General features: G+C 39.3%; 2 protein-coding genes and 1 pseudogene across 2 annotated transcripts; all 3 read right to left on the bottom strand.

The window, feature by feature from the left end:
- Nucleotides 1-4,081: 4,081 nt before the first annotated feature.
- Nucleotides 4,082-5,397, bottom strand: LOC131312021 (uncharacterized). The gene is made up of 2 exons (XM_058339720.1): nt 5,213-5,397; nt 4,082-4,556 (listed from the first exon to the last, which is right to left on the bottom strand). Exons 1-2 carry the CDS (start codon nt 5,395-5,397, stop codon nt 4,313-4,315), a joined length of 429 nt encoding a protein of 142 aa, XP_058195703.1. The 3' UTR covers nt 4,082-4,312.
- LOC131312020 (uncharacterized) lies at nt 4,082-9,501 on the bottom strand (annotated as a pseudogene).
- A 1,804-nt stretch (nt 9,502-11,305) lies between these two features.
- LOC131312017 (APO protein 3, mitochondrial) lies at nt 11,306-18,903 on the bottom strand. The gene is made up of 2 exons (XM_058339712.1): nt 18,305-18,903; nt 11,306-12,939 (listed from the first exon to the last, which is right to left on the bottom strand). The coding sequence occupies exons 1-2, from the start codon at nt 18,664-18,666 to the stop codon at nt 12,075-12,077; spliced, it is 1,227 nt and encodes a 408-aa protein (XP_058195695.1). The 5' UTR covers nt 18,667-18,903; the 3' UTR covers nt 11,306-12,074.
- Nucleotides 18,904-19,183: the final 280 nt, after the last annotated feature.

Below are 19,183 nucleotides of genomic sequence, written 5' to 3'. Positions count from 1 at the left end.
TGATAAAAGTTGTCTAAAACCTTGGCCTAATACTTATCAAAATACAGTAAACAAAGCAATAACAACACCCATGGAGTCGATCCTCAATCAGTGGAGATCTAGGCAGGGGAGAGGTTGGAAACAAACATAACTTTTGGCAATATGTGCAAGGTTATTCCTCCCAAAATGTTATACAACAAAAACAGCAATTGCACTATACTTCCAAAAACCGAGGAAGTCAAGGGATGTTATGTTATGGCGTAGAACAGTGCCCTCAAATCAAATGCAAGGCAATGAAAGAGGAAGGACCTAGAGCCTTGAGAGAGGGTCAGAAACAAGATACTAATCATCAATCCACCTTGAATGGGACCATTAAACGTTTCAAAACTTTGATTGTATGAGACAACTCGATTGGTTGACGTGGTCGTTATTTTAACTAACGGATATTACTTTCAACGATTTATCTTGGCAACTATTTAAGTCACCCAAACTTGGTACTACAGTCCACATAGGACTCCCCACCTATTATCGGCCAAGTCCGATCGCACATGTCAATAATCAATTTTAGAAGGTCCAACAAACAAATGAGCCAACAATTAGAATCCATTCACAATAGTTCCGACATAAAATTGCTTCGTCTAAGCAATGAAGCAAATTGGTGCTCCCCACTGTTAGCTTTATGTTCAAGTCATACCAACACTAATTATTTGATCAATCGACTTACATTTTCATGCAAGCAAATCTCCAGACTTCCTAGCATAGCCTTGGCTAGAAGTGATCTGAATGTGGAACCAACGTTAGCGGAAACAGAATGCCATTAATTTTTAGGCTTCCTAGCTTAGCCTTGGCTAGAAGTGATCTGGAATGTGCTCGACATAGAGTCAATGAGCACCCAGGTCAAGGTCCAGGTCAAGTCAACCACTTAGTTATTGAGGGGGCCCATAAATAGACATGCATGAAGGACTAGATACTTTGATTGGATTATCAAACCCCCAATCTTGCATATTAGACCTCATGACATGACAGCAATGAAAAGTGTATTCACTAGTGTTGTGTCAGCTCAAATTCGAATCATATGGAAAAATCATGACTCCACACCTTCACATTGAAATGATCAGTATAACGTTATCTAACGATTTTATGATATAATCTTGTTATGAAGTTACAAAGTACTGTACACTTAAAGCATCTCCAACTAAAAATTGTCAAATTTGACATTTGCATGTCATATGAAAGAATTGGAATGTGAAGCAACTTCAACCAAAATATCAAATGCTTAGGTATCATTTGACTTTTGACATATCCTCTCTCAAGTCAAATTCGACATGTGATGTCGAATTCTTTCTTTGATTACTTAACTCCAAAACTTAGTAAATGTCCTTAAATTAGTTAGGCATATTGATTGGAGTTGAGATTTCATGTCAAATTGCCACATAAGCCTTCAAAATTTTTTTTACATCTCCACATTTGAAGCCAAGTTTGGTTATGCTCTTAGAGCATGTACAAGAGACTAGGTAAAAATGCATTTTAGCTAATCAACTGCACAGAGTTCTCCAAGAGCCTCAATAGAGGCTAGGTGCAATAATATTTGCTACAGTACTAGCTATATATACCTAGTTACACTCACTAGCAAATGCTTCTTTTTTTTTAACCCCTAATTCCATGGGTAAACAAACAAGGGGGTGAGATTGGATTATGATTTGGACTAATTATGGTCAATAATCCCTCCTATGTCTCACTATTGTATCCCCCTCCCCATAGGATTAATAATCCCAGAATTAAGCAAACCTTTGGATTATCTTACCACTTCAATTCAACGGCCAATGTTACTATTCAAAATTTTATTCTACCATTTATCTCATCCTAACCGAACACACAGCACGAAACTAAATATAATCTCCACTTTTGTCCACTTGAGATATAAGGGGAAAAACTCGCGGACCTCTATGTTTTGCGCATCCATTTCATCAGTTCTTTCTTCAATGGTTCACAGCTATAGTCTTTTCCTCTTTTGATGGCAGTGGAAGGCAGAGAGATGTTGACCACACTGTTTTCTGGGACTGGGAAATAAATAATTCTTACCAGAGTACCAAATAACCCTACTTGTATAATATCCCTTGGGAATCATGTCAAAGATCCATTTTATGGTTTCTACCCACCCATGTCAGTTCTTTAGGGCATCCACATCTCACACTTTACTCTCCTCTTTAAACTAAATTAAAGAGCCAAAACAAGAAAAAACATCCAAAACCCCCCTTTATCAGCCTCTCTTTCTTCCTCTCTATTCTGAAGAAATTTTAGTTTTGCTACAGTACCTCGTTTGGATAGACGAGGTACTGTTCACTCACCTCTGATTTTATATTGTTTCTCTCTCTCTCTCTTGTTACCAGCGCCAGCAGTCAGCAGTAAGAGGCAAGTCCAGAGGGAGACAGGGAGAGTTTTTTTTTTTTTTAATCAGAAGGAAGAGTTAAATGGAGTATTTAATTGAGGTGAGTTTGATTATTTATTGAGAAGAGAGAGAGTAAAGAGTCTGATGCAGTAGTTATTTTTAAAGTAGATAGCTAAAGTAATAAAGTGACTTTTTGAGGTGTAAATTGGTCCAAAATGTAAAGAGCCTGGTGCGGATGCTCTTAGGACTCTAAAAAATGTAGCTCTAAATTCATCATACGTATTAACTTTTGGGACGAGCTATTTGCAATCACAAATTTTTTATTCGTAACCTGTTTTAAAATAAATCACTTTCGGAAAATACCCCTAAAAAAATGGACAAAAATACCCCTTCCAATGAAACGATGCCGTTTCGGATGGCAAAGGGTCATCCAACCTCTTCCCCCCCTCCCACCGTACCAGACTACCCTTCCGCCGTCCCAGACAACTACCAGTGGAATTTGTCGCCGGGGAAGGCTCTCGTTTTTAGCCTGAACCTCCTTTTCCAGTGCTTGATTAATGAAAACTCTTCTCCTTTGGTTGCTATTTTGAAGTCTTCTTCCACTCCTTGACGAACTTCGGAAACCCTTTGTTTCAAAGTGGAGAAATATCCATGGAAAGAACTTATTGGTCTTCCTCCTTCCAGGTGGGGTCAATTTCGGCCCTTAATTTAGGGTCTTCTCTCTGGAATCGACTAGTGGAAAGAAATGGTGTGAAGGTGGATAATTTGGTGGGGAGAGACAGTGGACAATGACGATGACGCTGCCGCCGCAAAACCAATCCCATCGCGCATTAGCAAAATGTGCGATGTTAATTGCGCGTTCACGAAATGCATTGTACAAATCATTATGCGTTCGGAATTTGTGTTTTTAACGGAAAAAAAAGAAAAGAAAAAAAAGACGTGACGCATCTTCAAGATTCGTTATAAAGAGTTCGGATTTAGTACTCGAAAGTGTCTAAGATTTTCAGGTATTAGAATCCGAATTTTGTAAACATTTTCAAGTTTTAAAATCCGAAATTGTAATTTTTATTTTTTTGAAGGACTGTGTATCCGATATTTTTTGGGTGGTGGTGGTGACTGGTGAGTGTGGTGTTGGGTGGTGTGTTGAGCAGAAGAGAAGAGAGAACTTAGAATGTTCCTCTACAATTTCGAGTTTCAAATTTTTTTTTTTTTTAAGAATTGTATCCGATTAGTTTTTGTTGGTGTTGGTGAATTTATTTCCTCGTCTCCCTTCCTATTTCGCTTTCGGTGTTACGGGAGGCTGAGCTTCGAATTCTCTTAGTTGAGCCTCTGAATTGCCTGATGGCAGCGGTTATGTAGGTGTGGTGGTGATGGGTGCGGTGTTCGACAGTGAAGAGAAGAGAGAACCACGAGAGAGAGGGGGGCAAAGAGAGGGTATTTTTGAAAGTTTCAAGATATTTGTTAGGTTGCGTGTAGAAAATTGTTACTGTATAAGATTTGAGGTATAGAAAATTTTTATAAGATTTGAAGGTTAGATTTATAATAGGTTACGTATAGGAAATTTGTAGTTGCAAATAGCTCAGCCCTTTTTAGCACAAAGAGATTTAGAGAATTTGAAAACACATTTATTACGTTTTTTAATTCCAACAATATTGGGTTCTTCTATGAAGATTTACGACTACATGCATTACAAAACCAATCAACCAAAAGAACTTCTCAAAAACTGGTTCCAAATAATCTAACCAGGGTTTCCAATCAACCAGTCATTTACCGCAATCAGAAACATCCACCAGATTTAATACTGAAAATCAGTTTTCTATAACAGTGGCAAGCTTCTAAACCAGAAACTTCTCATTGGCCCTTGATGCTTTATCCTTTAAACATATGAATCTTGCCGGGAAAACTAAGCATGTGGATGCTACAACAAAGTCTTTCATCTCTTATCTACTGTGGGTCAACGATACAACTACCTGGCCCCTGAAAAGGAATAACAGGAGACAGGAAATCTTGCGGCAGGCACTCAGGCCTACCACACACTGGGGCATTTGGATGCATTGGTGGAGGAACTTGAGGCAATGCAGCCGTTGGGTAGCGGTAGCATCCAACAACATTGTTCTGGTGCAGATCATATTCTCCCTCCCTCTTAGAGGGCAATTGCTGACAGACTATCTCCTCCACAGCACTATACCTGTGAATGTGATGACAGAAATTCAAGGAGATTGTGATAGATTTCAGGTGCTTTATCCAAAGTAGTTCGGGAAATAAATATGCACTTCAAAATTCAAGGTGGTATTGTGTGAAAATCCAGGAAAAAGTTAAGTCTCCAACAGACATTTGACAATGTGGAACTTTTTTTCCCTGGTTTTTTCATTCTTATTCAAGGGCACAATCAGATGATATATTTACTTTCTTAAAGGCGTTAAACAGGACAAAAATGTCAATCACCAACAACCTCCTTTAGTCAGAGTGAATAGCTTGTGTTTCTCAAAATTCTTAACGCGTGGAAAAATGAGTAATTCATAGCATTGTCAAAGTATCCCCGCTTCTAGAAGCACATCACTGTTGCACATCTAGAAAGCAGAATAATAATGTCCAAATATTCAAAAACTCAGACTCAAAGCTACTCAGTAAACCGTCCCTAGAATGCGGAGATAAGGAGAAAACATCCTGATGCATTGACATGCCATCCTGATCCAAGAACCACAATAGGATTTCAGATCAAAGGCTAACCAAGCAACCAAATGGTGTCTTCCCAACTTTTCCCTCTAGTTCCCCATCTAAGTAGCTTAGGAAGTGCAAGATACACAAAGCACTATTCTCCACCAAAATTCAGAAACAAATTACCTGGAATATTGGTCGTGCACAATCTGGGACGTATCTTCAGTGACGTACATCCTTTGATTTTGTTGGAAGTAACATGGGTCATTCGGAGCTGGTAGACCTATATGGTCCAGAGTTGGATAACCACGTTCCATGGTTGCCTCAGTTCCAAACAATTCTCGGTGCGAGTTCGGTACCCTATGTTGCATAGAATAAGGATCAATCATCGGCCCTGCACGACCATGTTGCATTCCATAATACTGACCCTCTGGAGTCTGGAGGAGGCAGTATAGCATGTGGTGGGGCAACCTCTGGCATTGGAGCCACAGGAGCCGCTGTTGAGCTCGCCCATAGTTGCATAGAACAATGATCAATAGTCGGTGCTACACAACCATGTGGCATTCCGTTATACTGATACTGTGGAAGAAGCAGTATAGCCCATGGTGGGGCTACCACTGGCGTTGGAGCCACAGATGCTGCTGTTGATTCAATACACAGAAGAAATAATGACGGTAGATCCCTCACCTGTATTTTACTCAGAAGATAAGTAATGAAATGTAAAAAAATTAATGTGACATGACCTAGGTGATAACAACAGCAAAAACAAACTTACTTGGCAGCCACTAAGTTCTGGTTTAAATCTGGAGGGGGCCTCATAGTTATCCTTTATAGCACCTTTGAAAGCAGTCTCGGGAAGAGGAAGACAGTCCTTATCAATGGTGAACCTCACCTAAGCAGAAGGTACTGGCAGTCTAAAGGCATTGAGCAGAAGGAAAACATTTCTCTACCAGCCATGATAATGTTTTGGACAATGAAGTCATGTTAAAAAAGAATCGAGTACCCAAATGCTTTCATAATACCATCAACTAAAAAAACAGAAGCCAAAAACAAATTAAGCAAGACACCATGTAACAAACATGATGGATCCCAAAGTTGCGATTTGAAGTTATAAGGGGAGCTATACCTGAAACTGTATATGCAAAATTCATAGAACTCAATCGCATAAGCTAGCTATTGATGTAAGGCTGCACTCATGCCAAGCCAAGCTCTTGGACAGATGAAATGGTAGAAATATTACCTGTGCAGGAAATTTGCCTCCAAAAGCATTAGGTTCTAAATCAGTTGTCCACGAAACTCTGCCTTGTATATGCCGTAGAGAAGCCTCTGGTTAAAATCATACAGAAAAAGTTCCATGTCTTCGTTGATATTCTCCAAAACTTCCTTCTTTCCTGCAGGAAGCCCAAAAACACGGTATCCGAAGCACTCTGGTTTTGTCTTCACATTACACATAAATATATAACCAGAGAGTTGATCAGATTGGTCCTTGACCTCCTCTTTTCCCCTCAATGCAGCTCTACTGCCAGTAGTGGCAGGAGCAGAAACAATTGCTTGAGAAGGATCAGACAGGGGAACCGGAGCAGGAGGGACAGCATTAGGTGTCTTAACCTTTGAAACCTTCTTCTTCTTCACTCTCTTGTTGGCATCTGGCTGCCTTATAGCTTCGCCCTTGTCTTTGAGCTTCTTGTCTCTTGTTTTTGCCATAAGCAAAACTGTGGTAGTGAGAAAACACCACATTTCCACTTCAATGAATTAGATGCACAATCTCATCATATGAGGAGGAAAAAAGGATGAGGCAAGATATCAAAGGACAAAGGAGCAAAACGTTGAGAAGATTCTGCTAACGCAAATAATAAACTTTTTCCTCAATGGAATCAACAAAGAGAAGTGTCGAACCATGAGCAATATTAGCTAAAAGACTTAGAGAAAATATCTCATGGTAATTGGTAAACTGATGCAGTCGTAATACTAAAAATATATATTAATTACGTATTATTTTGAGTTTATTGTTTTATTAGGAATTTTATAATTTTAGAAAGGTAGCCTAGAATAATCAGTTCCCTAATTTGCTTTGATTTGCTTTTTCTATTTTCGTTAGTTTTTTATTCTCCAAGAATTAGATTTCTTGGCAATCTTTTTATTTCCATTTCAGTATTTCCACAATATTATAAATTGAGTTGTAAGCCTTAGGGCTATAGGGAGTTTTTGATGATTAATGAAATTATAAAGAGTGTTCTCTTTTATGCCAAATTCTTTGGTATTCTACGGAATCAACAAAGTGTTTGATGCCTTTATTCCTGGGTATTCTTTGACTAAACAGGTTTAGAGAAGGATTTCGATTTTCGGGTATTCGTTACGAATCAACGGATTTCGAACTCGATTAAATAGTTCCGTTCTTCATTAGCTTCCGCTACATCAGTTGGTATCAGAGCTTGCGCTCGATTCCGGATCATGGCGCAACAACAACTAAGGGTATGGTTTCAACGAATTGAGGATACGCATGAAGCATTGGTCAAGAGGGCCGCCTTGATCAGTGATAATCAACCTTACTACTACCCACTGAATTCGTGCTCCTTCATGGAGGAGGCTACAGTTCGGTGGCCTTTCACATCCAAAGTTATTCCAGATCCAATTGTGGATTGGAGTAAATCGCCAATTTATGATGAAGAACCATTCGTTGATGAAATGTATGAGATAGTTCCTAAAAAAAGAGAGGATCCAAGTTCTTCGTTGAAAAATACAAATTTGATGCCGTTGCTAGAAGTACTTGGTAGTTTTATAAAATCTATCTTCAGACTAAATCGTGTTGAAAATGATCAAAATTTTCAGTATGTGGATCCATTTTGGGAGGCTATTGAAGATCTTGCAAGTAAGATTCATTGGATTCCACACCTTGTGCATGTTTGGAAGGAAATCGCTCCTCTCAGTTTTGAAGATTATTTAAAATTTAGATTCGAGAAAATCAACTTAAAGTATAAGATCGATGCAGACAAGTTTAGACAAGAAAGCTTATTTGAAGCAATAAAAACTCGAGGACGAGTTTTCTCAAGCCCGGGAGAATGATGCAGTCGTAATACTAAAAATATATATTAATTACGTATTATTTTGAGTTTATTGTTTTATTAGGAATTTTATAATTTTAGAAAGGTAGCCTAGAATAATCAGTTCCCTAATTTGCTTTGATTTGCTTTTTCTATTTTCGTTAGTTTTTTATTCTCCAAGAATTAGATTTCTTGGCAATCTTTTTATTTCCATTTCAGTATTTCCACAATATTATAAATTGAGTTGTAAGCTTTAGGGCTATAGGGAGTTTTTGATGATTAATGAAATTATAAAGAGTGTTCTCTTTTATGCCAAATTCTTTGGTATTCTACGGAATCAACAAAGTGTTTGATGCCTTTATTCCTGGGTATTCTTTGACTAAACAGGTTTAGAGAAGGATTTCGATTTTCGGGTATTCGTTACGAATCAACGGATTTCGAACTCGATTAAATAGTTCCGTTCTTCATTAGCTTCCGCTACATCATAAACTGCCACAGCTTCTTGATGTAAAGGAAAAGAGAAACCCAATCTCTCTCATCCTATATAACAATGGCCTTAGTCTTCCCTTCCTGGTTTTTCACTGTAAGGAGACTGCACCACAACACTTGCTCTGTATCAGCGTGTCACAGGTAATATCTTCACCCAAATGCCCATGTTTAGGATCTATTCCAGTAGATTTTATTGATTCCAGTTTCCACTGTTATCCTACGCTATGAAAATTAAAATCCCCTGAGGATGCAAAATGGAACCATCTCTTTGGCTTCCTCATTTCAATCAAGGGGTGTTCAACACCACCATATAAATGCACTTTAACAAGTTCCAAAATATGTTCAAGCTTGGCTTGGTTATTTTTCAAGCGATCTTAAACGAGCTACAGTCGAGCCAAGCTGGACTAGGGTTCCTTTATTCCAAGCCAGTCCTAGAATGCATATAAGCTTATTGACCTGAAGTTGATCCGACCCCAATTAAACTTATTTGCATAATGAGCCAATCTTGAACAAACTTTTACTCATCCAAATACAACTCAAGCTCGAATAGTCTGGTTTGTCCTAATTATCAGCTATGGTACCATTTCGAATTTTCTCAAACAGGACATAAACTTTTTACCTTCAATGTTTAAAAAAACTCACCATATCTCATACAAAAGTATGATATCCTCCAGGGTTGGCTCCGCTACAGGTTGAGCGGGCTCAACTGAGCCCTCTGAACTCCCCCAAAAAAGTTTCACACGTAAAAAATTATTACGGTACTTGACACTTGACAGTCCTTCAAACCTATATTGTAATTGTCTGCTCCAGCATTGAATTTTTACACCTCAAAAAAATTGGCGACCTATGAAGACATTGCAAGATAAATGTAAGAATCTTAGAAATCTTGAGAATAGGAGTAATTATTCAATAGTCCAGAAGTACAGCTCCGGACCACTTTACAAACACACGTTCCTGTAGGGTCCACATATTTTGTGGCAAACCCACAAGAATGTGTGATTGTAAAGTGATCCGGAGTACCGTACCACCTAGCGGTACTCCTAAACTATTGATTGTATAATCAAAGATGCTACGCACACAACAATCCAAACACAACAACTTACACAACCTCTCACATATATGTGGGGCCCACACATAGTAGTGTGTGTGGAGTCCACATGCATGTAAGAGGTTGTGTAAGTTGTTGTGTTTGGATTGTTGTGTGAGTATCATTTTTGATTGTATAATTTCACCTTAAATAGTCTATGTACAAGTGATACCTTTCATTCTTCAACAGCAGCCGTGAAAGTAACAAGGGATTCCTCGACGACAACACCGGTACAAATAGACATTTCAGGATAAATTGCCTGCGCATGATTCACAAAAACAAACACCTACTCATTCATGAATGAGTATTACACTTCAACTGCTTACAAATGAGGTGATCAAACAAAACCGATCGAATAAATCCGCATATAATGAGCAATTCAACTGTAGTAGACAATTTCTCACCGCTAGAGAGAGAGAGAGAGAGGACTTGATCACGTCAAAATCAACATATACCACACGTTTGATAATCAAAAGCATATAGAAATACAGTAACGTGAAATCAAACACATGCGTACGTACATGCCGATACACCTGTGTATTGTTCCTGATACTAACATGAATTGAAGCCTAATTAAGGTTCCGATTAGAGAGAAAATGGGGAAAAGATGAACGGAGTTTCACCTCAACAGCACAGCAGAAGGAACTTGGAGTGGAAGGCGTTGGTGAAGAATTACATTTACGGGGAGATTGAAGCCGTTGTATACTGCAGTGACAACGACTTTGGATAGGGACGAAAAAGATGACGAAGAAAAGGAAAATATATTTTTATGGGAATTGATTTTTGCACCCTCTTTTTTATATTCATGATTTTTTCTTTTTTAGCAAAAAAAAAATTACTTACACTTTCATCGCTTAAAAAAAAAGTATAGATATCAAAAAAGAGCGTGAAAATCACTCTCCTTTTTATTCTTCAGACGATAAATATGTCAGAATTTTATCGTCAGAATTGTGTTTCCACTGAGCAATAATTTGTGTATCATAATTTTTTGGTTTTGTTCTTATTTAAATTTCTTTCGCGTATATTAGTTTTGCATCAAAGTTTTATATATTACTGGTTCGTCTTGCTGAAGGAATCAAAAAAATAAAAATAAAAAGACTTTTACACAACTATTCAAGTATTTTGTAAAATATTTAAAGAAAAAACCCAAAAATCCGATTTTTTTTCCGTTTTTGTTGGATATTTCCTAAAATACTAGAGTACTTGTGTAAAAGTCATAACTATTTACTTTTTCTATTCATCTCGTTGAGACGAATGTACACGAAAATTTGGCGCAAAACTGACGTACGCGAAAATTTAAATAAGAACAAAACCAAAAAATTGTAGTCCACAACTTTTAGACCATGTTCATAAGCAATGGCGACTCCAGGATTTTGGAAACGCGATCAATCATGAATATATTTTTACGTGATCCGATGGGCAGAGAGGAACCTAAACACTGGTACAGACAAAAAGGGAACTGATTTTCGCGCTCCAAGATTTACTACAGGCGCTCCACCTTTTTGTTTTTATGATGTGATGTTGCTGGCAACATCAGTGTATATTTTGTTTTTACACTGTGATGTTGCTGGCAACATCACAGTGTAAAAACCAAAAATGGAGCGCCTGCAGTAAATCTTAGAGCGCGAATATCAATTCCCAGACAAAAACAGGTACAGTTCCTGATCTACTGTCAATCAATCTTTCCCAAACAAAATTAATAATCTCTATACAACACATGACAAATACCATTGAAACCTAACAACTGGAAACTGAAATACAAGTGTAGAAGGAAACCAAAACCAAAACCGTCACCGCCCCACCGGCAAACTAATGCCGTTTCATCAGACCACAAAAAAAAAAAAAGAAAGTGGAGAAGAGAATTCATTCTGGAAATCACCTTTACAACATCACAAAAGAAAAGCACGTACAAAATCATGAGCTTTGAAAGCAGTTCTACACACTAGCTCAGTGGGCCCCCCTAGTTCCTCACCAAGACATCCGGAAAAGAGTTACTAAGTTTTAGGGGAGGAAACAAGAGAAACTCTCACGTCTCAGCACCATGGCAGTGCCAATAATCCGCAAATGCCGAAAGCTGAGCCAAAACCTGCCTCTTCATGAGCCTTATCAGAACTCATTGATGTCTAAAGCAATCAATCGAAAGGTCCCTCAAGGTATGATCAACAATTCAATTGAACAAAGCAAAATCTGTTTCATGCATATTATAGTTTGGTGCATTCCCATTGAATGGATTCATAACCTATACAACGGAAATAACTCAGATGCTTGGGGACACAAGGCTTGGCTATAGCCCTCAGATGGAGCAGAATGGAGAAAATAGATCCATCTAGCAGAGTAGACCCAAATTGATTGGTACACAACGCTTGGTATTGTTTTGTATGGTTTCGCTCATATGTCAAGGAACCTGTGGTATGTCCACAAGAGTCAGTTATCAAGCAACAAGATCAACTTCATCACGACCAGGAGGAACCACATCCACTCTCATCATACTCCTATACTGATCTGGAACTGGAGCCCCGGCTTGCACACACAGTTCTACCACAGCCGGAGCCTTGCCATAATACCTTTTCAAGTTGTTATCCAACGCAGGCCCATTTAGATCACGCACGTGCCAGACGTAGTTGGGCCCCACAAAATCATCTATAGTTGCTTCTTGCCATGCATGCAAGCCATTGCGAGACTGGTGTTTTGATGCCTTACACATTCTCACTTTATGTCCCTTAGGCCCCACCTGGACCTCGGGACAGTATCCACATGTCTGAACACCATACTTCTCCATGATCTTCCTCACACCTGATATCATCTCAAACCAGGATTCTAATGTCACAACGCTTGAAACCCTCACATTACCTTCTTTTCCATCTACAGCGATGGGCTCAGAATCAATCAAACTATCCAAATTTACACCACCCACTTCTTCATTCATTGTCCCCAAAACTATATCTAGGCCACTTTTCGTTTCATCTATTTCTGTCTCTGTTTCGAAGTCTGCAATTCTACCTTCTATACAATAAACAGGTTTGGTTCTTCTCTTTGTAGGGTATTTTTCAAGGTCTAGACCAGCTTGTATACATAGCTCCACAACAGCGGGGATACGCCGGACAGAATGCCTCTCATCATGCCCGACTCTTGGTTTTCCAACACGGTCATATAGATGGAAGCATTTTGGAAAATAAATAACATCTTGGACTCCTCCCCTTCGCCATACATGAGTAGCGCTTCTGAAACCACTTTGGGGGCCGGTGCACGTCCGTATTTCATGACCCACGCAACCGACATGAACCTCAAAGCAGTGCCTGAGACAAAAACAAAATAGATTTGAGCGAATGAGTTATTCGAATCACTTATGAAGCATTATTCTGTCACAAACTCGTAAGTAGCCAGTAAATGAGGGATGAAGCGCATGGTAAGAGCATCTCCAACCGTTAAATCCTTAATCTCAAATTTCAGCAGTAACTATATTAATATGAGAGATACCCAAAACCAAACAAGGTTCAAGTCTTAACTCAAATTCTTGAAGGCCATTTTGGATCTTCTAAATATATAATTGTGCCATTAATGGAGCTTTTACCCAACTATATAAACAACATCAATACAATTGATAGACATAAACAAGTGAATGAAATGACAATACCACCCAATAGGACTTAACCATTTGTTAACTTCCATCTGCAGTGCTAAATTATTGATGGGAAACCCATGATTAATGTCATTCCGAGCTTTCTACCTAGTAGAAGAAATCATTTTATACTTGAGTGCTACTCTCTCCGTCCCAATTTATTTGTCCAATTTTGGGATTTCAACTTATTAAGGAAGCACAATGATTACACTCAAAATGTTTTTAATTTCCAAAAATACCTTTTTGAACAATTAATGAGAGCGCACATTTCCGAATACATGATTTTTTGAAAAGTGAAAGGGTATTAAGGAAATTTTTCCTAGTCAACTTCTATTTGGACAAACAATTTGGGACATGTTAAAGTCAAAAAGTAGACAAACAAATCGGGACGGAGGGAGTAAATAAATCACTTCAGCTTGAGGAGTTGACAACCTAATAAGTGGAGAATTAGGTAAATGTTAAACGGTAAATGGCTTGCTACTAACTCGTATACAATATTTTGAAGATGATGATGCGGAATCCGCACTTGATCATCAAAACACACCACTTTTAGGAAGGGCAATTTATCAGGAAAACGCCATGACCTGATCAACATATCTCCAGGACTCCATGAATAAATGAAATATTCAACCTAGCCTATGCATTCGGAAATTGGCCAGCTCTCAGCAGAAAAAGGTACGTGTTAGTGGTTACACTTACAAGGCCGCAATTACCATCAGCATCGCCCTTTATAAATTAAGGCCAAAAAACAAATTAATAAGATGTCTTTTGATAGGGATCTGCTGTGAGACCCGACTCTTATTTTATTTATTTATTTATTTTTATTTTTTTTAAAAAGAAAAGGAAAGAAAAGAAATGAAGTAGGCTTATTAAAAGTGAGTTTTATTTTATTTATGTGGGTTTCCAATGTGATTTCCTAGAACTATTGGGTTTAAGTTGTAAAAAAAAACAAAATCTGTGTGCACGTGGAGCATAAAGGGTGTGCTTGTGTGCATGTGTGGTATATATCTATCAAACAAAACCAAAAAAAAAAAGAGATCAGAAACAGAGAAGAAGAAGTAGCAGACGGAAGGGAGGAAAAAGAGAAGAAGGGGAAAAGAAAAAAAAAAGAAAGAAAGAAAGAAAAAGGAATTAGGTTTGTGGTAAGTACTCTTAATTGTCTTCTTGTCATGGGGATTTTGTGATTTGTTACGGTTTTTTTTCCTCACTCTAAGGTTTGAGCTGGACTGGAATAAAGGGAAACATTTATCCTTTTAAGAACTTAAACGCAGGTGGTTAGGTGCAGGATTTGTGTGCTAAATACTGGAAATTATCTTCATAGCTGCTGTAAATGAATTTGTAAGTGTTGAATTTTATTGTAATCTGTTAGGATGTGAGCCGGAATGTCTAAAATAATTGCCCAAGTGTTGAACTAGGTTTGGAATTGCCGAAAATAAGGGAGATGCCGAATTTGACTGTACCAGATGTTGTGCTTTTGGAATTCCTGTGGCAATTTGTGGAATTTGGACTATGTAGTTGTTCAAGAAAGGAAACTGGGCTTGGTACGTGGAGCAGAGAACATGGGTTCTCTTGTGTTGTGATTGCCAAAAGGGAATTTTATCTTGTGTGGCAAGTGTACAAGAGTATATATTGCTATACTTTAGTTAGAGTTTGGCTAATCTGATGGCTTTTTGGATATGCGATTGACTTGTTTTCTTTTTCTGTTCTTTAATGTGCTGAATGATATCTTAAGGTTAGTTGGAAGGAACATGATACTAGAGGAATGGTTGCAATCCTTTCATTTTTATGAGTATATCAATCATAATACTCACATGTGTTGATTTATGTGTAACACTTCAGGTTCGGAGGCGGCGACGAGTACCGTGACTCCACGTAGGTAGTGAGCTCGTGTTGGTACTTTTTGGCTGGGCCTCGAGGTGGGTGTTCTTATTTTTAATAACGGAAGATGAGACATAGTGTAAAGTCATGTTTCATGTTGATAAGATATTGTTCGGCTTGAAGTTATTTGATATATAGCCTTAGTGGCGTTAAGAATATGGCCTTAGTGGCGTTGTGAGTATTATAGCCTTAGTGGCGTGAATGACATTGCCTTAGTGGCGTGACAAGTATTGCCTTAGTGGCGTGAATATTTTGCCTTAGTGGCGTGATTATGAATATTGCCTTAGTGGCGTTACTAGTACTATGTTGGTGTTGTTATAGCCATGGCCTCGAGCCTATAAATTTACCGGTGTATTAATGAAGTGGTTATAAACAGGCTGAATATTGTGGTTCGGAATTTTTTTTTTATAGCGCTTGTCAATATTGCTTCTTTTATTATGGATAAGAGCATTCACTGAGCACATTGATAGCTCACACCCCCACAGTGTTTTCTTTTCAGGTGCGTGACGGCACGCGGGTCCACTGCAGAGTCTAGACATGAGTTGTGTATATAGAAGTCTAGCTTTTTGACTCTTTTGATTATGTGCCTATTTTTGGAGCTGGTATATGTTGTAAATAATGTGGGCACGTCTTGTATGACAGTTATTTCCGTATATATGCAAGTTAAGTTTTTCTTTTTATGAGTTGAACGCTTGGCTGGTGTTTTATTTACTGTATGAGCAGGGCCAAGGTGTGGGTCCATCCCATTTGGAAAATAATTTAGTGTGGTGTTTTCCGGGATGGGGTGTGACATCTGCTATCTCCAAAAGTAGGCAATTCGTATAAGATCCGCTCGACATGGATCCGGGTCTTAAGATTTCTCATCTCATCCATGCCCGCTCATCACAACTGCCACTGGAAACAAGGGCAATACACTATCCAAAGCTGGCATAGCGGAAATCCTCATGAATTCTGCCCCTTTAGGCTGTGTTTGGATCTTGAATTCACCAAGGGATATGTCGAAGACAAAAGAAATGAAATGGGAACATAATTTGGATTTTTGGAACGAAATCGCGAACATTTTCTTCTCCACCCACAAATCCATGATCCAAAACCAGCATCAAAAGAGCAGAAATAACTGCTCAGTATTTTTTGGTAAAATGGAACCCATCATCCTAACACCACCTTGGGTTGCGTGGCCGGTGCATACCGGAGCCCCTTCCCCAACTATTTCACAGCTTGCAGGGTGGGTGGCTCAAAGGATTTTGCTCTTGGTGGGAGTCGAACTAGAGATTTGAGCTTGCAAGACACTTGTCTTCGCCCTCCTTACCAAGTGCTAACTTGTTGGGTTAACTTCTTACAAGTTGCACACCCTTCACGTGCAACTGAATCCTTACTCCTTAGCAAGTTATAAATTGGTTAAATGGCTTAAGCAAGGTCCACCTAAATGAAACTCTTCCCTTCCGCAGACATCAAAACCAATTGACAAGAGTTAATTTCAATTTCCCAAGTTATAAAATGCGTGTAAGGTAGATTGAGTACCTGATAGTTCGGGATGCCAATTACCACCGGGATCCTGAAGAGTGCCGAAGGTGGAGGAGGAGAGAGCCCAAGACAGATCCTAGAGAGGGAGTGGCAGTAGAGAGGTAATGCCATTTGTGTTGTATATACGATTGGGTTTTGGACAAGAGTGAGAGAGAGAGAGAGAGTCCAACTGTCTGAGGACAGGTGGAAGGTCCCTAGAGGTCATAGACCTGAAGGCCGCAGGCCTAGGGTCAGACCTATGAGGTTGACTGTTAGAGATTCAGAATCAGATGGTAGGTAAGTTACTTCTCCCAAGGTCTGAGGTATTCAGAAGGAAGAAGAAAGGTATGATACACAGATCGAGGAGTTGTCCTTCGGTCAAAGGGTCTGCCTCTCTCTCTAAGACTAGTCATAAGGTGATCCAACCTTCAAACGGTCTCTTGAGCTCAAGCCTCCAATCCACGGTCCTCCTTCGTTCCCAAGCATCTTGGGCCCTGCCTCAACCAAAAGTAAACCATCGACTTCAGGGCTGGGTCGTGCCGTACCTCAACATCAGGGTTGTCCCTCGACCAAGGCGAGCTTTTCCCCTAGAACCACTTTGTCTCCTTCAGTCCTTGAAGCTCAGTACCATGTATATGGTGGGAGGTGTCGCCTTCATTCAGCATTTTGACCACATGTTGAACAATGACATCTAATGCTTGAAAAATCCACATGCAGGAGCTTGCATCTTCTGTTTCAATCATGGTTTGTAATTTTTTTATTTCTTTCACTTCCAAGTATTGTATTACTTCAGAATTCTTTAGGAACTTGAGAATGTAAAGTTTCTTTTGCCTTCTTTGATTCTTGATTCTTCTAGACCTCACACGAAGTTTGCATTTGGTATCCACAGCATTAGTGTAGCTTTTTGGGCAGCCACCTCGCAACTCAGTTGTGACACTTAGTGTTGGAGTTTAGCTTTTTCAGCTTTCTTTGCAATGTCATGCATCAAATTGTGTGATTTGTCTACCTCATCCACAAGCCTAGATGTTTTTGATTTCTTCTCATCTCGAAGCTTCTTGATTTCATCTTTGAGCTTACTATTTTCTGCACCCAGCTTCGCATTTTGTTCCTTAAACTCTTCATTTTCTTGTGAGAGTTGTAGAATCCTAGATTGTGCATCAGTGTACTTTTCCAACAAACTGCTTGTCTTTGTATGCAGTTCTTCAAACCATAGACATCCAATAAAAAAACATATTATTTTCCAAATTATTCATGTCAGACGCATTTGGAGGAGTATTTTAACCAACTTTTTCACAGTCTTGGGGCAAAGATACACTCTTTCTGTATTCTTGTTGAAATAAATAGAAAAAACTTTGGATCGTTAAATTCATGGTTTCTGAATGGAAACACCATGTACCGAAACCTACATTGTAATAATTAATTTGTTGCAAGCGTAGTGGTAGGCACCATGTACTCTATGCATTCAGCCGGGGTTCAACTGCACTAACTACTACAAACACTATCGACTTTTGCCGAGCAAAAATAAAAATAAAAGTACGTGATTCGTTATGATATTACCGTTTTCAGTAACTTAGTTTCAGCATATAAATCCAAATTCAATGACGCTACTCAACCGAAATCGAATTCGAAAAGGGGGGGGAGGGGGGAAGGAACTTCTGTACCTGCATCGTTGGAGGGGAATGACATCGAGGAGTTTCGATATTCCAAACAGGACTGTCTCTCTCGCTCGGTAGACTCGGTGAGCCACATCAACGAGTTCAGGAACAAGTAGACCATTATCAGGGGCATCTTCAAGCACTCGACACGGGTTAGCCTTTCGAGCTTCTCTCTCCTCCTTCGCCCTCCGAATCAGAACTTTCATGGGCGTCGGGTACGGTTTCCTCTCGGACTTGTTCCGACTCGGCCTCGGTACGTCCGCATACAGAGGTTCGTCTCCTTCTCCCACTGATACGGTTAGGGTTCTTGCTCTGATGTTCTGTGAATGGATACGAGGAAGAAGTCGTAGTAGTGTCCTTCGCTGCATATGGTTGTTGCACCCTAGACGTCTAGTATCTTTGGAGTCGTTGAATCGCCTCCTTGGAATTCTGCCGATCCCAACCGACTGGTTGGGCGGCGATCGGCGAGGGAGCACGGTGGCGGAGCGGCAACTGCGCCGCCGGCGATGAGAGATGGTGACGCCCCGCTGGCGATGAGGGATGGTGACGCGCCGTCGAGCCGGCCGATTTGATTTTGGGATGTTTCCTTTCCTGTAATTTGTCAACTATTCATTTTGTTTCTATTTAGTCCTTGGTTTTCCTAATTGGAAACGGTTAATGTCACTTTTGTCCCTTGCATTATACAGATGCTTCGCCCCTAAATTATAAATTAGACCTATTTAGTCCCTCAACGATCAAATTCTTCACCTTCGATATCGACAACATCCACCCTCGTTTAATTTCGTTGCCAATGACAACAACAAATATATCATTGCTGTCGAATCTACCAAATCAATTCATGCAACAAATATTTGAAATGGTTTTCTATCTATTTTTAAGTGTCTA

This window comes from Rhododendron vialii, chromosome 12a (genome assembly GCF_030253575.1).
Source record: "Rhododendron vialii isolate Sample 1 chromosome 12a, ASM3025357v1".
Lineage (NCBI taxonomy): Eukaryota > Viridiplantae > Streptophyta > Magnoliopsida > Ericales > Ericaceae > Rhododendron > Rhododendron vialii.
This window is presented reverse-complemented; position numbering and strand designations above follow the sequence as displayed.

What these genes read in the sequence shown, in the direction of transcription:
- LOC131312021 (XM_058339720.1), bottom strand. Translation starts at nt 5,397, where the DNA reads ATGCAACATAGGGTACCGAACTCGCACCGAGAATTGTTTGGAACTGAG. An exon ending in GTGCACGACCAATATTCCAG is followed by an intron (nt 4,557 to 5,212) that starts GTAATTTGTTTC and finishes TCACATTCACAG; the next exon opens with GTATAGTGCTGTGGAGGAGA.
- LOC131312017 (XM_058339712.1), bottom strand. Translation starts at nt 18,666, where the DNA reads ATGCAGCGAAGGACACTACTACGACTTCTTCCTCGTATCCATTCACAG. An exon ending in ATTCCCCTCCAACGATGCAG is followed by an intron (nt 12,940 to 18,304) that starts GTACAGAAGTTC and finishes TTTTTGTCTCAG; the next exon opens with GCACTGCTTTGAGGTTCATG.